We start from the raw sequence: 18029 nt of genomic DNA on the forward strand, positions 1-18029 counted from the left end.
ACAAGCTTTCGCGTATATCCTATCTTCCCCTGTTTGGCATTTTCTTTTCTTTCAGGCGCTGTTTGTTCTTTATTTTAGCACCACTACTGCTTCGGTATATTTTCGTTTTTCTTTCGTAGATACATCGTAAAAGTAGCTATCGCATATCGATGAAATTTATTCTTCATTGATCGATTTCATCAGCATTCCGTAAATTCTTGTTAATAGACGATAAACTGACTCATCAATTTTTAACAGCAATGAGCTTTCGTTAAAGGTAAAGGTGATTCAATCAAGTCATCAACGTTAATAAACGCTTATCATACAATGGAAAATATGCATTCAACATTTCATAATCTCTTTTTAGTGCATTGAGATAAACATATAAATAGTTTATAACAAGATTATTAAAAGAAATTAATGCTGCGTGGTGTTACAGCTTTAAAGCATTTTTTAATTTGTATGAAATGTTTCGGATATGCGTATAATTTGTTAAAATTTAACGATAATGAATTATTATATCAAATTAATTCGGGAGTTTAACTGATAGAGACTCGCCAATGGTTCGGCAGGCATTATTCTTATTACGTCAAATAGCGTTACGTTTTTGGTGACTCGTGAATCAGTAAGAACCGCCGTCGATTACGCCGATAGCCTAATACTTTTGTTCATTGTTGATAAATCTTCCATAATACTAAGTTACGCCATCGAATCGAATCCAATAACGACTTTCCTCTTCAACTTTGGAGAAGTCAAGCAATTAATAGCGGTCCTTTATCCTCTCGAATCGTTCCGATGAGAAACTTTCTCCAAGACCGTCGCTTTTATATCTATTGCTACTACCAGTTAGCGTGTTACATTTAATAACATAATACGGCAGTCACAAAGATTCTTTTAGGTACGAAAAGATTTGTTCGAATAAACCGCTTCTAAAAACGCGGATTTTTTTAACGATATCCACATTCCATTGTTTATATTTAATCTAGTTATTTATTATTTATTAAATAATTAAATATGTATACATATAATTGTTGCTTTCAAAGTACTCTAATCAATGCGCATAAAACGGATTATTCTATATTTTCAAAATAAGTTAGGACTAATGTAATTCTCACCTTTGACGGAGGTAACCAGGGTTAAATGTTGAGCATTCATTTCGGCGAGTCGACGAATCACGTCGATCTGTTCCAGTGAAAGTTGAACTGCATTTAACTGAGCAGCACCGCAAGGAACGTAGGCGGACCAAAACTGGACAGAAAGTGCATATTATATTGTTAGATTATTTTATGCAATTGAAAATAAGATATTTAATTTGATTAGAGACAAGAAAGTAAAAATAATATACTGACAAATAATTTTTTTTTGTTTTTTTTACAAAGTAAAAATAGTATACTGAAATTAATTAAAATATACTTTGGACGTGTATAATTTTTCAATTCTCTTTCGAGAAAATCAGCGCGAGGGTTGTAAATCTTTGCTTACGTTGTGCAAAATGATCTAACTTGCGTGTGCTTACCTAATTTACGCGTAAATGCTTAGCGAGTTAAACGTTCGCGCAACTCAGTAAATTCCTGGATCGGTCGAGCATTCGATGTGCGTCGTTGAACATAATCGAACATCAATATCGAGAAGGAGACACGCGAAGCGGCAAGTTGCGAGAGTAGCGGCATTCAGCCCGAAATTCACCGCGCTCTCTCGTAGAGGCTTTGGGAGAGCTAGCGTTACCAATTACTCGGCGGTCTAATTAACATTGAGTTACTGGCGTAAATATTGAATTTCTGTTCCGAGTCTAGTCTAATGCGATTGGCATTTTCGATTCCCGCGCTACCGGTCCTATCTCGAAATCAATGTTATTATACTAATCGCATAACGACACGAATAGGCAGGATGGCACGCGCTCGACATAGCGAAAAATAAAAGAAAGATGGAAATCCTGATAGGAGGAAGGTAGAAAAATAAACGAGAGAGATGAGAGGCGAGACGAGACGAAATACGGAAGTCTGGTGTAACTCAAACGAATTCCCTTTCGACAGGGGAAAACGGAGAGCCATCGTTTCAGTATGTAGCATTTTACGAACGACTTTCTGACGCTTCCAGCATACCATCAGTAGTATACATATGTATAATATATGTATAAACGTATACCTGCCCGTTATATTAGGTTACGAATAGATAGATACATTTTGACTTTTACTATCGTTCCCTCTATATGTATATGTAAATATGTACATTTAAAAGCATTGCATTATTCTTCTGAGTAAATTGCGAGATCGTGACAATCGTCGTCGACATTTATAGAATCCGCGAACTTAAGCGCACGTGATTTATTGCTCTTGAGCGCGAGTTATGCGAAATGAAATAATTCATAGTATTTTGCGCGTAATTTACACGGAGTGCGGATGCGCGTGACACGCGTGTAGACATCTTTCCGGTGCATCGCGCGGCAGATGCGCGCGATAGAGGGTTATTCGTCACGGCGAATAGACGCGGGGACGCTAATAATCTGACGCCGCTAACTGATGGAGTTTAGCGTTGCGAACAGCGCGAACCAAGGGCGGATCTGACGTTCCCTATCTTCCGGACGAACCCCGTTGCAGTAGACTACGGTGGACGATCGCATGGCGAATCGCAGTTAATAATGATATCGCGAGGGGGAAAAGGGGTACGGCAGATATAGCCGTCCGACCGGAAAGCTACGTGCCTTCTTGCAGAAGGAAAGCAGATAACACTGACGAGGCTGGGAGGAGTTGAAAACACGCGACGGCTGCCAACGGAATATCCGCTCGATAGCGGTGCAACGTTTCGAGAAATCCAGGGCGGAAACGTATTTATCGAAGAAAACGTATCCTGAGAGCGTCTGCGTAAACTCTGGATGAAGGATAAACAACGGCGCGGATTAAATAGAAAAGCGTTGCGCCGTCGCCTCGCGGAATAACGTTAAATTTTACAGACGTAATTGTACTAATAAACGCCACGGATACTCGAATCCACAGTCGTAACTGGGAAGAAACGTGTTACGGTGAACGTCAGACATTTGTGGCGTCGCCCTGTCGAGACGTGATTTATGAAAATACTGTCTTTGCCCTGTCTTCTAATTGTAAGCTAGCAATACATTTAGAAAAATGCATGTTTTCTGAAAAAGTTTTATCTCTAGTACTTTTAATATTATTAATTCGGCTAGTGGCGATCGTAGCGCATCGAGACAAACGTGCTATCCTTATTTTTTCGATGTTACTTTTATGATTCAGTCCGAGAGTACGTTCTTTTTGCGAAGGTGGCGTTCCAATGGGAAAGAGCTCTCGAAAACAAAGACGCCTTCGATGCGTTTCGCATGCAAGTGCACTCACGACGCCATGAAAGTTCTCTCGTTTCGTATTCCTTCGAAATAGCCTTCTCTCGACGACAAAAATCATTTTCTTGTGTCTGCTTCAGCGCGGCATCCGTGTTTCGTCTCGAAAGAAAGCTCGTAGAAAGAGAGAGAGAGAGAGAGAGAGAGAGAGAGAGAGAGAGAGACAGGTGGTAAAGATATAGTAGTTTAGAGTAAACAACGGCGGAATAGGGGTTGCTAGTCCAGCGCGACCGACTTCGTGGATGAAGCTTTTGTCTCGCTGATTGTCTTTTATCGCTGTTCCCTCGTTGCAAACTTGAGCAATCTTTTCGCGGTCACGGTACTTTCTCCGCGTTTTCGACGGAAGTTAAGGGGAGGAAAGGGGTAAAGGACGAGCGAGGAAAGGACCGAGCGGACAGGAACTCGGTTTCCGTCTCCGTGCGCGCCCCGACGAACTGAGAAGAAATGGAATTTTGTCGCGCTTTTGCTACAAAGAATTTGTTCGTAAACAGGATTGCCATTGTTAAGAATATCTACCTACCTACCTACCTACCTACCTACCTACCCTCCACCTACCGCGGAGCTCACATCGCGCACGAACGCCAAGTTTAAGTGGCTCGACCCAGAGGAACCGGTTTACTGCCGCAACGAATGCACCTCGATACACTCGCCCTCGCGAATTACATGGCGTTTCCTTGTTTCGTTATGTCGTTTTTACCGCTATACTTTCTGCACGATAGCTTGAGGAGTGGAAAGACGAGTAAAACTGGGGTACAGCTTGTTTTTCGGTCGTAACGGTCTTTACTTGTATTTTTGTAAAACTAAACGGAATTTTTCTTCCGACGCGGTCACAAACGTTTGCTCCAAAAGTAAAATACTTTATTAAGCTGTTTGTTTTCACGTGGAAATGGAGAGGTACTAATAACGCGCTGTATATCGTGTAGCATATACATATACATATATTTGTATATACAACATATATACATGCACATATGTATATGTATATATTTGTATGGAATTTATTCGCAATGTACGGTTGAGCTCGAATTAAAATTCTATGAAAATAAAATTACATTTCCACCACAAATTGAGCAAATATAATATATTGCAAAGGTAATAATAATATCGTTATGATCACCGTTCTGTGTTTATTACGTTATCTCATTTAACCATTATTTTTATATTGAATTACGGCTGTGTAACCATAAAGTGTTAAACAATATAGTGCCTGTAATTCCAGCATAACAATTTCAAATGGAGGACATTTTTATTCACCAGTCTCGATAATAATCTTTATACATTACCGCAAAGTTTGTATTTTTAATTACTAATGACAAGTACTGTGCATTTTGTTATTACATTTATGTACGATCTTTTGATAATACTGATATAAAATTATATAGAGAGTAGATTAGGCATTCTTGAGGTAGAATATAACTGATTAATTACCATTGATTAATACGGGAGAACATTTAATGGTGGATTAGTGAATTATGCTGAATTCAAAATATCATCGATCACGAATCAAAATTAATCGGCTAGTCGTTAATAATATGTACATTATTAATTTGCTGAGCCATATTATGTGTATATTTAATTGACAACTACTATGAAATCTATTGTATAAAACTAGTTGTGGTGTTAAAGATCGAATGTTTGCGATAAAAAGTTAAAATTAAATTTGTATCGTAAGATTATTGTAGGAGATACGTCTTTGTCTTTTATCTGTTTCGTAAAAACGTTTGTATTTTTTATTTTAATTATTTTAATATATTTTGAAAAGAAAAGCGACGGACAAATCTGTGCATAGTTTTTGAAAACGAATACTTGAAAGAAATTTCATTAATATAAAATTTAAATATTTTCTTACATGGGTTAAAAATTTTTTTAACGTTTATTGTTGACTAATTTTGATTCTATACTAGGTCGGTTTCGTACAGCTGGGAACAAAAATTGCTGATTTGTTAACTAGTATGCGGCAACTTTTGTTGTTTGTAAGCGCGAATTCATCGTGTCCCATCAAAACGCAGTTAGTAAAATTTTCGTCGCACGTGAAAACTTTTCCGTCAACTACCTCGCGATTTCTGGACGCTTTTCTGCTCCGCTCCCGGTTTGCGGTGGTTTTTCGTAGCGCTTTCTTCTCAGCTTCCCACAGAAAACGTGCGAGAACCATTTCACCACCAAACTCCGTCCGCCATTCTGCCGGCGTGCTTTTATCTATGCATAAGTACTCCCCTAGAGCCTTGAACTTTGCCGTTGCAGATTTCCGCCTCGCGTTAATGCACCTTCGATTCGTTCCCGGGCTTGTTTCGTTGTAAGCCCGAAATGGGAGCGAACACCCGTGGCGTGATAAATTGATTTTGCAAAGTAAAAAGGTTTACGCTGTCTTCTCGAGAAAATTTGACGTACGGTTCCTCGATGCTTCGAAGATAACGCAATATTGTAGAGATTATCGCGATGAAGAACGCTATATACCGGAATTCTCGTTCAAAAATATTATAACTGTGTAACAGATTTTTCCTTCAAGAGTATCGAATAAAGCGAGCAAAATTTAATTTAATTTCTTTTATTCAATTTGATTTGATCGTAATTAATTTGTAATGACAAGAATAATTTCTATTTCAAGAATCGAGGGAATACTCGTTATATTTATAAATGCGTAGCGACGTTAATGAGATTACAAAAATTCGTTTCTCAAGACACATATAAAATATTCAGAATTTGCATTATAGCATCAAGTATATAAATTAAATATTTTGTACTAACGACGTCGTGTTTCTTTACTGTTGCAGTAGCAGAGAACGCCTTGCGACTTTAGGCAAGTTATGCCTCATCACTCACCTGCCTACGCCTGTAAGCGAGTCCACGCACGTGCCGTTCCGTGTGTCGTCGTATAATATTTCATTGCGAGCGATCGCGACAAGAGAAATATAAAGTACGACTACTTGGAACAAAAAGTAATACTATCTCGTACTATCTACTAGCTATACGTACATATTTTTCGTGTCTGGCAATTCGTGAACGGGAGCGGATATTTCGCGTGATTCAAGGCTGCGTATAAGAACCGATAATCTTAAATTATTTCGTTTCGTAATGGTTTTGAGCGACGGTTGTCTTTTGGATAACGTTTGGATTAGAATGCACTTGATTCTCACTCGTTGACGTAATTTATCCGGAGATTCTGCGATTTAGGTACGTGTTTAAATTATATTGCTCATATAACGTTGAAGTTCGTCGTTGTATATTTCCTCGCGTTTTAATTAGTCGCTAACTCAATTTGCGCTATATTTTGCGGGAAAATTGCAATTCATATCCCCAGTTCCATTTATGAAATTTTTGACTATTAACCAAGTTATCGCGACTACGATCGAATCGATTACGAGTGGTAATTAGTTAAAATCCTTTGCCGTTCGAAATACAGAACGTCGCGACCGAATAGCATTTCCGTGTAGTTGTTCTTACGGGTTTTCGCGAGTGATTTTTGTGCTACGAGAATTCAGCGATGGAACTACGGTAGAGGAATAGGCGACGGCGACCGAAAAATCAGCAGTGGAGCAACATGAGAGGAGAAGGAGAGCATCTGGCGACGGCGGAGCAACCCACGGGTGAGTAATTTATTATTTACTTGTTATATTATATTACTGTACGAAAGTCTTGAACATCTGGAAGGGAGATAAATGTAGCACAGACGCAATTTCCTTCTTTATATAAAACAAAAGTGGAGTAATGTAATTTAAAATTAATTATTTATAAGTGGATAGGTCAATTAAATATTACTCACGTTTAAATATTTAAAATAATTAAAATGTAAAATAATTTTGATAAAATTATTTGATAAAACTGTTGTAATATAAAAGTAAGGTATCCTAACAATTATTTCAACGATTTTAAATTAAGGAATAATTTCATTTCTTAATCGAGTTGTCGTCTTTAATCGAGATATACTTATTTAATATTTCGAAATATAATTTTATTTCTATTATCTCAATCAATACGCTTTTAAAACGAGAATTTAAGTAATGAGTTAAGGATTGTGAGATACGGAGTTGAAATAAGCGAGAAAAAAAAAAATCAATCTGGCGTAGAATAACTTGAAACTTTGTGAGTTTTTGTTATCGCACTCGCAGATCGTGCGACACTATCGAGATCGTAGGTTTTATTATTGAAAGTTATCTCGGAGGGTGAAACCCTCGAGCGCGAGAACATCCATCGAAAATCATTCTCAAAGAATAAAACTGTCGAGTGTGTTTTACTATCCGTTGGTAGCTCTTGCAGAGCGAAGCTCTCGCACGAACAATCACTGAGAGTCGCTACTTAAAGTCTACATCTATACCCTACACTTTCGCTACAAAGAATCGTTCTCGAGCGGACACGCGTTGCTACCGCTTACATTAGTAATATTGATTTACAACGGAAGGATGGAATTCGAGTCTTTCCGTAGTTACAGCTTCTCCGCGTTTTTCCTTTTGCCACGGAGGGAAACGATTCCGTATTCAGTTTCCGAGTTTCCTCTCTTTCTCCCTTTCTTCCTTCATTTTCTGAGCAAGCTTTTATCCATGGACGAGCACTCAGGGGCAACGAAGTTCGTCCGTATGGACGTGCTTATCGCCGTGCTTGGGCTCGCCATTAAGGACGAACTCCGGCTTAACCCTCGATGGATTTGTCGTAGGGCTTACGCGACTCTAGCGCGTTATTTATATTGTTGCCAGTCGTAAAATTGCTAAATAAATCGCGCGGTCATAGTTATTGCAGTAAATCATAGTCGACGGGGTCAATACGACGCGACGGAGTTATCCCGCAACGCAGACGGTTGTGCGTAAAATTTATATTGCGTAACGTCAACGCGCGGGTATCTAGAGAAGGGACTCGACGGTGCGGATCGATACGCTCTAGATGGCGCATTGTTGTTTGATAAATATTAATGGTTCAAAAGCGTGTGTCACTTTTTGCGTGGGAGAAAAAAAAAACTGCGCTCCTGAAATTGATACGCAAATAGCGCCTGGTCTTTTTACACCGGCGCGTTTTGTTCCATCTTGGAAAATAATGGCGTCCGGAACTCGCAACATTTCCCGGCCGCCCCTTCGTCGTTGTTCTACATTTTCATTCCCCACTAGCTTCTTTTGTACGACCACACTTTTTCTTTTTGCAATAAATTAATGGCGAAATTGCTTGTTTACTTTTTTAATTTACTTTCGCAGGAACGTTACGAACTTGTTCCTTTCTTCTTTTCTTTTCGTTTTGCATGTCTTTGATTATTCCTATGTAGTATCAAAGACTTATTAGATTTCTGAGATGTAAATGTAAAAAAATAAAAAAGAGAAATCGGCCTTTTCTCTTCCATTCCATAACCGGTAAAGACAATTATCGTTTTAATTCGTTCGATTTTTTTCGCTTTCTTGTCTGTACTTCTTATACTCGTACTTAATTGTATGCCGAAGGAAAAATTACCGGCCGGTTATTTAAAAAAAAATGCAAAAGTGGGGTTGTCATTAGAGCTTACGTTTAAACTCTTTAAATAAACTTTTGTATTTGACAAGATGATAAGCAAGTCACTTGAGTGTAATCATAATCTTGATTTTAGTGCACTATATACATATATTTCCGCGATAAAACATGGGCGTCCGTCGCATCGCATTAAGAATTCAATCTTTCTTTCGGATCGATGAAACTCGATATTACGCTCGGGTAATAGCGCGTCGCGTAAACAAAAAGGAAAAGGAAAAGAGTACCGGCCAATTTCATCTATTGTGTGCACTCGGTTCACTTTAGTTAGCCCTTTTGTCGCGAGGTTTCACTTATTGTTAGTCGTTTTCAATCTGATTTACAAACGAGGTCGGAGAGCGCAACGGAGTTTTCTTTTACCGGATCTTAATATTTATCCGAGTCCAGAAGAGAGCGAAAGCACTAGAGCAGTCTCGGGGAAACTAAAAAATTGAATTTCACGGGCGCGTCTGCTTCTCGTCGGCGACAATGGTCGCGCCTTTCATCGGGATTGTTTCGATAATTGAATTAGAGACCGCCAGTATCTTCGGCAGAGTTTACTAGAAAGAGAGATAGAAGCTTCCGCAACCGTTTCATAACGCGCCCGGAATTTCAAATCCGATTTCTTGCGCAGGGTCTCGGACTTACGTTCGATTTACTTTAGTCATTCCTCCGTTAAGACCGTCGACCATCGCTCGGTATTTACATTTTATAAATAATTTGATAAATAGTTATTGATATATATTAATATTAAATATTAAATAAGTTGATAAATAATTATTGATTTGCTTAATCTTTTTTTTTTTTTTACTCCATCTTTACTTATGTTAAACTGAAACAGTTGTTTATATTAATTAATAAGGTTGTAACTAATGCAAATTAAACTAAATTAGAGAAATATTTTTATTACTTTATTAATATATTCACATACTTTAATAAGAAAATGATATAAACATAAGTTTACGATCAATTAGAGCTATACTAGAAAGGTTAATTAGGCTGCGCATTGGAATCATGTATGGAATGAAGATTGATTATATGGGTCGATTATGCGTGTTAGTCTACTCTGCAGTATGTTAACATAGTAGACACGTCGTCCACAATATAGTGATTCATGTAATTTGCAATAGCTTTGTCGGATCGGTATCATCGAAGGATTAATATCCTTCCTTTTCCCGACCTTTAAATTGTGCTTTAATACTTCTCTTCAATAATTTACATAAGCATCTCTCGAAAAAAATGTAATATAAATGTGCGACGCGTTGCCGTAGCTCTCTTTCTAGTCTAGAGAATAGAAAATTTTACACGAAATTTGTTTATCTTATCGTTAGCATTCAGTACACATTTGTTTCTTTGAAAAATGTGAACAGTTCTTACATCCGAAGTTTTATGATATTTCTTATTTCTGTGCTATCAAAACTAAGCGCAACACTTGAGGATTCATCTTTCTCTTTCTCTCGTACACGCATTTCTAGCATAAATTTTCTTATCTTTGTACAGCCTCTCTTCCTTGGATATATTCTTTTTTCAACCTGTCTACATTTGCGTTTCGTATTATCTGACTCTGAGGAAGATAGAAAAAAGATAAAAAAAAAAAAAAAAAATTTCAAGTATACCTTCAATCCCATCGTCGTCGATAAAATCCACCGTCAATTTGTTAGAATAGCATGAGTTGAACGTTGATAGGGAAATGAAAAGCAAAACCGTATCGCGCGCGAGATGAAAGAAGGACGACGGAGGATTGAAAAAGGTGGCGCGGGAGAGGTCAAATGATACGCTGCTGCAAACGAATCTGATTATGGCGTAACCGCGTTTCATTCGACGTTACTGCCGTACGACGAATCGCGATGAACGCTATTATCTTTTGTCTCTTTCATCTCGTCGAGCACTCGAAGGAATCGACTTTTCTTCCATTGGCTTTTGTACTTCTGTTAGACGTTATTTGCTATCGGGAAAGAGAAAGAAAGCTGCTTTGTTATTACATCGAATCTGAAACTTTGCGATTGATAAACGGTTAATATTTTCTATAAATTAACGAATTAGTTGAACTCGCGTACTTATCTTGAAAAATAAAAATTTGCTACGAGAATAAAATATTGTTAAAAATATTCATGCCATCTTTTATTCCTATCTATATAGCAGCTCTATTTTTTTGCGTAATACATTGTCTGTTGGATGCATTTGTGCTTGATGCACTGACGAGTCTATCGCGCTTGATGCGCAATGCATTCGGACGAACAGACATTGTAGTACGTTTTCCGACGCCACAAGAAAGCGCAATTTTTCGATACCAGGAAGAAAGTGCAATTTTGCGATGCTGAAGAGAAAGCTGAATTTTTCGATATTGAAAGGAAAGTAGTCCATTCAGCGCTCCCGGATGCGCCGCTTCTGATATTAAATATACAATATTCTAAAACATATGATGCATCATATTATTTTATATTAAGTAATTTTTACATGAGAAGAGTAGCATCGAATTCAGAGAAATAATCTGAAACTATGAAATCTAACATTGTAAATTTTTTTTATAAATATTTATGCAATACGTTGAAATATGAAATACTTTGAATGTAGATTATACGTATACGTAGGCGTGTATCGTATAGCAGCTTTTAATTTCTATTTGATCAATAGATGATTCAAGTACGAGGAATCACACGCGCGTGTTTCCGCATACGGTGATTCTACTAATTTCGAATTTCCATCGCTGTGAGATCAAGTACACACATGGTCGTTTAGTTCGTTTTGTGTAAGGCGATAGTATACATACCAACCTTATGAATTACGCTACGTAGATGAAAATGAATTATGAATCAGATATCCGAGAAGAGAACCGGAATTTAGATTACAAACTTGAACTGTACAACTCTGGTATTCTTTGGTAAATTATTTAAATTACAAAACTGCATATGTAGAATAAATTTATCGTTCGTTCGATACGTTTTGCATACAAAGTAATTTAGATAGATTTAGGGAACAAATGCTTTTAATCATGATTATCGTAAATTGTTGATGTAATATTCTAGAATCGGATTGTTAGTATAATTGTATCGAATGATACATTAGCTTTGAATTGGAGTAATCGTTTTGAAAAATATTATGTAGGTCTACATATTACGTATCGTTCTAAATAGTATACATTGTATAAATTGTTGCAAAAATATTATATGCGAAAAAGTTTATATATTTAAATATTCATTGATTACGAATACACGCACTCGGTTGAATATATTTAATATAACAGCTTTAAAAAAAGAGCAACAGCTTTAATTAAATTTTTGAATTAAACGAGAGAGAAAAAGAGAGAGAGCAAGAGAGAAATAAATCAATTTGATATTTTCTGCAATTCTCGGGGGAACATATTTTCTTGCCTTTCGCGAGATTCGGCCGAGTTCTTTTACATTAGCAGAAAATTAAATGAGAAAAGAATTATAAATTTCGAGCCTTCATATTTTTTTTGCATCCCGTGTAGAGCCTTGTTATATCTTCCAACAGAAAGAATTGAAAATCGAATTTCACCAGCACGCGGAATTTTATTTGCGATCTTAAAGCGGATGGCTTCGGTGCCAAGTTACAGATCGGGGTAAACAACGATTTGGCTCACTCCGCTTGCATAGGCAGGAGAAATAATAGCAGTGAAAAGACTTCTCGTTTCAGCATCGGGTGAAACGCGGGAAATTTTTTCGTTGGTGTTATTCCGCGCTTATGTAACAAGATCGGGCCATTTCGCGTTCAAGAAATGTCTCACGTTTCTTTCTATCACGATGTTTCGTACCCAATTTTGGATTCGTAAACGATCGACGTAAGTCATCTTCCGCGTGATGCCGGAAATGAACTTTTTGGCAGAAAGCCCGGGTAATCAATAATATTCTACACGAACAGCGCGCGATAAAATACGTTCGTTATTAGCACGGTGCACCCTACGATCAGGGAATAGGAAGAACAGCGGAAAAATAATTGGTACTTTTTATGAATGAGGGAAGAAAAAATTGCACTTTGTTAATTTACTGGTAATGGTATGTCTAATTTCGACAGTCTAAACAAAAGAAAACAGTCTTTTATACATTCTTGTTCTCTCGCATTTATAAATGGAACGTTTGTAGACGGCATTCTATTTTTATATTTGAAGATGTCTTAAAATCAATTACAAAATTAGTTTCTACCGCAAATCAACGTTATTTATTTAATAGAACTCTTAATAAGTAAATTGCTTATCATGTGGCGGCCATAGGTATAATCCGATTAATCGTCACAACCAATAATTAACGTTAGTAAACTGTCGTGTGCTCTCTCGTCTCGTTGAAATCAAACAAATTAAAATATAATACACACGCACAGTGTCGATACATTGCGCGCGTAAAAAGATAGGTTTTTTTTTGCATAAAACGCAACGAAACGGCCTTTTGGCCGTCATAAAATTAAATATCGACCTTCTTCTCGGTGGAATTTAATTCCTCCTCTATCCCAGGGTCTAATTACCCATCCTCTATGCTATGAATGCAAATTAAGCCAGGCGCACAGCCTCCTCGATGATCAGGTATGCATCTTTTCGGGAATACCATCGGGAAATACGGGAGGTCTGTTCCCGCAGAATGGCCAGGTGCTGCGCTATTATCCAATATGACCTAATTATGATAGTGGTACACCGACGTAGTACCATGCGTTCGCTATAAATGGACCCGCGTAAACCAGACCTGCGTGCATCAGTACCGCACGCCGATATAATACCCCTCTCGTAATAACGACCAATTCGCGTTCCCCGTTCACCTTCCTCATACCGCGCGCCGCGTTCCTCATCGGACGAGAACGTAGACGCGTATGCCGAATCCTATCGATCCAATCGAATTGATTGACATATCGACACCTGTCGCCGCTCCACCACTGACTTTCGTAAAACTTGGCATCCCAATCGGTTACGATTCCCTTCTCCCCTCCTTGCGAACCGTGATAAACATGCACGGCCGACGATTGACAACGAGCTGAAAGAAAGCTCGCAGCGTGAACTTTCGATCGCTATCAGCGACAGCTAGCATTTTTCACACTTGATGCTAAATATTGAATTGAACTTGATTGCATAACGCACATTGTAATAATAAGAATAAATTTTTCTCAACGATTTATTTGGACTTTACACGCGCTCTGAGTTTCTTGAATTACGTATTAATTTTTTTTACACATTTATTAATTGCCATAATTATTCGTCAATAAACGCATTATCTTATAACAGTTGTATTTAACGCTAAATAAAATATTGTTTAAAGACTATTGTTCATCGAAGATGAAACCAAAGGTGAATAAGGACGTAGACTAAATTCTGACGATTTTCAAAAGTGATTGACATATCGACATCTGCTATTCAGTTGATATCATCATTGTATCGTCCAACTTCGATACATGATCGATTTTTCCACTTTATGTAAATAGATTTGTTACAAACGTCGACGTGCAAAACGATTTCTGAACTAAATTTTGCTACAATCTTATAATTTTATTGGAATTGATTAGAACTTAATAATTTGCCGTTATATTTATCGCTGTATGTATAATGACTTCATAAACGAATTAATCTCATGGTAATAATCACACGAATTTATCTATGGTTTCGGAATGTAATACAATTCAAAGATTCATATTATAATGCACTAATAAGGTAATTAGTATATATATTTAAAATTTCAACAAACAGAATGCAGAATGTAGTAACAATGTTCGGACATATAATATACGGAATGTAGCCGTAGGTAATACACAAACTGAAGTGAAAGACAGATAACAAGAGGGACAAGTGACAGGTCGATTGTCATTCTCGTTTCGGTAATCTGATATGTGATAGACGGATCGACATTTTTAATCAAATCGTTTATTCCAATTAGTTTTCGATTGCTAATTTCAAGGGTGATAATTTTGAGAGATTCAACTTTTCTGCAACCGTTCTTAAACAGTTTAGTAAATTTTAGTAAATCCTATAATTTAAAATTGATGAAATAAATTTATCAATTTTTGCATTAGTTAAGACTTAAAGAAAATAGTATTTAAATTAAATATTGAGAATTTTTATTGAGGACGGATACTTGTTATCTAAATTTACGAACTTGCCTTACAACGTGAAGCGTGATACTTTAACGCAGTTTAAGTGCGTTTAATCGTAATGCAGCTTCTTACTCTCGAACGATCGCATTGAACTTTCGAGCGATGTTTAAAATTCCATTCGAAAAGGGTGAGTACCATCAATAATAAAATCGCAAAGTTTTTAATTAAGTCACTTACTAATTCTTCGTAAACTGGCAACAATGTTTCGGTAATGAAGCACGAATGATTCGCAATTAATCCGCCGCAAGTTGCACGAACAAGGAAATTAATAGTAAAGAAGGTGCAATAATCAAGAGTTTACCGACGCTGCAACAGTCTGTTCCCAGAAAAAAGAATGCTCGCGTTATTAGTTTTTTCTTTCTTTCTTATTAAAATAATTAATAAGTCAAGACGCAAACGAATTAAATCGAAAGGGGACGTTTTAGAAAATCGTGAGAACGAATTGCATTTCAATGATTGTTACAAGTCAAAATAAAAATTTTTATTTACCAAAATGTGTTTTAAATTATAAATATTAACGCTTTTTCGTAAATTCTAAGATAAGTTTCTAAATTTATATAACACTAAATTGTGTTTATCGTTAGTATTCAGGCACAGATTGGTAGGGAAATTTTAATACAACTTGAGCTCGATGCAAGGTGTACGCGAGTCGATGTAATTAGTGCCTTGATAATCGAAGCCTAAAGTTTCTCTTCGACCTTACCGGCCCATTGACACTGGCAGCACCGTTACGAAGTCCGCCAAACTAACCCCCACCCTGTCGACATTCAAATAGTGTCGGTGCAAACTTGTCCAAGTTCCGACTGCAGCACGAGCTAGGTAGAATACGTAATGAGTACGTGGGCTCTTGACTTCAGACTATTATACCAGCCGGCCCATTATGACTAATCGTTCGGTATACCTCGCTATCGAGCCCTGGTCGAATATTCGCTTGGTGAATGAAACTTATACACATGCAAGAATCACAAGTTGTGATTCACAACTCGTTATCACGGATTTATGTCCGAATAAAACGTGATCGAGTTTGTTCGAAACTAAGAAATCTTTTTCGCAAATATCTCGATGGAGCTTTAATAAAGATGTATACAAGAGCTTTAATAATGTATCGTTAAAGAAAAAAAAAAAAAAAAGAAGAAGAGTAAATCATACGATTTTATATTATAACTTTAACCATCGATATATTTAATTTAATATATTAATAGAGGGAATAAATCCACAATCGCTCGGTCTATTTAACCTTTAGTTAGAGTACGGTCGGATCAAGCTCTTACTTTACTACTTTACGTCGCTCAACGCTCTTCTCGCATGAGATCGAAAATTTCTGGGTAATTTCTCGTCACGCGATCATTTCTCGTCAAGTGGCCACTCACTTGGGCACGATCTAATTTCTGGCTTAATCTCGAAGACGCGGTTGGACGATGGGGCACGATGTGAATGTGAACGGTCATACGCGCAGTCAGGATGCAAGGAGATGCGATAGTCGAGATAGAAAGTGGATGCGCGGGAAGAGGTAGAGGGAGGGGAAGAGTTTAGGTATTGGCGATTCTATAGCGACGTATTAGCGCCACGATTGCCGCCAGCAGCCTCTGCCTAAGTGAATGGCTCTGCCGAGGGCTTTGCTGATTATGGCGTCGCCATTGATCCAGATCGAAATTGGCTTGCCTCTGTCATGGAACGTGCCCAGAGGACCATTAATATCCTCCGCGGGCCAAGAGCGAACGGGCGCGACGCCCGTATCGATGACGGAATTGAGAGGAAGAGGCCAGCTAATCGCAAATATAGCCGCAGACTGAGGTGCGAAGCGCCTCTCGGCTTGTTGGGTTATATCAGCTCATTGAGTGATTAAATAATCAGCATCCGATCGCGTGTTGTGCTTATCGCAAGTCTCTTTAAATTCTAATTGTAATTGTACGCGAAGAGATAGATAAAATGGCACTTGAGCATCGGAAATATTTTAGTAAAGAATTGCGAAAAATGGCGTTTAAAAAAAATAAAGAAAGAATTTCGGTAATTACTCGTGTGAAAATTAAGCCTAATCGTTATTTAATGACAAGCTAACCATCCGTGGTTTATCTTGCGGCTGTATAGCAAAACTGTTTCTATCTATATTTATATAAATATCTAATCTTCACGATCTAACCGTGGCACTCGCTGCAAAATCAGAATAGCTAATATATAGATGAATTTATACTCGAATAATTTTAATTTGCATTGCAACAGATAAGTGATTTCAGGTGTTTTTATCAGTTGTGAAGTAAAATGCTTTAATAATCTAGCAGATAATTGCAAATGATCAATTAATGGGTCATCTTTGACATTAAATAGTTGATTAATAATAAAAAAAAGTCGATTGATTTATAAATCTTTTTCTATCATTAGAAAAATGACAATCCACCACTTGTCTGTCTATCGGCGTGATTAATAAATTGTCAGGATTAAAGGGCTTATGATCAGTAATAAATGCAGTGTCCTCGGGGGATTGGATTTGACGTTAATCGGTAAAACTGGAGCGAAATTCTCTCGCATTTTCGATAATCTCAATCGTGTATACGTTTACATATCTACTTTATCCTCTTGTGGCCTGATTAATAAGGATTACAACAAACTGTAAAAAAAAAAAAAAAAAAAAAAAAAAAAAGAATAAGGATACTCTGTATTTGATCGCGCGAATTATATCGATGGTATAAAATTTATGGACTAACACATTGTAATATGTTGCATTGCACTGAGTAACAGGTTATAAATATCGAAACGGGTACCAACGCCATTTCATTTATCCATGAAATTTTCCGATATAGATAAATTATGCAGCATCGGAAATATGCCAATAATAGCAACGGATTAATTTAGATCATTTACGAGTCTTTATGACTTGCTTTCACATTGCTTATTGCTCTTTTCAATCCCTTGAATAACTTAGTTGTGGAATAAATATTTTAGTGTTCATTTACAGCTAAATAAAAATATCTAACTTTTGTGTCGAAATGATTTATTGTGTTGCAAAATATAAAAATGGAAATAATTTACAACGATAATAATAATAGATTTAACAGTTTATCGTTACATTCGATTTACTTCATTAAAAGATACTGATCTTTTTAATATTTGATTTATTAAAGTGTATATACATTTAGTGAATAAACACCGAAAG

The 18029-nt window shown here is 37.0% G+C and overlaps 1 protein-coding gene and 1 long non-coding RNA gene across 4 annotated transcripts in view; one reads left to right on the forward strand and one right to left on the reverse strand.

The window, feature by feature from the left end:
* Nucleotides 1-18029, forward strand: part of LOC139105533 (uncharacterized) — a 61874-nt gene that overhangs the window by 28668 nt on the left and 15177 nt on the right. For all 3 annotated transcript variants that reach the window (XR_011546212.1, XR_011546214.1, XR_011546213.1), the window contains exon 4: nucleotides 6100-6912. This is a non-coding gene — a long non-coding RNA (uncharacterized lncRNA). The remainder of the gene's footprint in view (nucleotides 1-6099; nucleotides 6913-18029) is intronic.
* The window catches only part of LOC139105527 (dipeptidase 1), an 84377-nt gene that overhangs the window by 22870 nt on the left and 43478 nt on the right, over nucleotides 1-18029 (reverse strand). The window contains exon 5 of the mRNA XM_070661696.1: nucleotides 1095-1227. Coding sequence (XP_070517797.1) covers nucleotides 1095-1227 — 133 coding nt within the window. The remainder of the gene's footprint in view (nucleotides 1-1094; nucleotides 1228-18029) is intronic.

The sequence above is a fragment of the Cardiocondyla obscurior genome, linkage group LG09, assembly GCF_019399895.1.
Source record: "Cardiocondyla obscurior isolate alpha-2009 linkage group LG09, Cobs3.1, whole genome shotgun sequence".
Lineage (NCBI taxonomy): Eukaryota > Metazoa > Arthropoda > Insecta > Hymenoptera > Formicidae > Cardiocondyla > Cardiocondyla obscurior.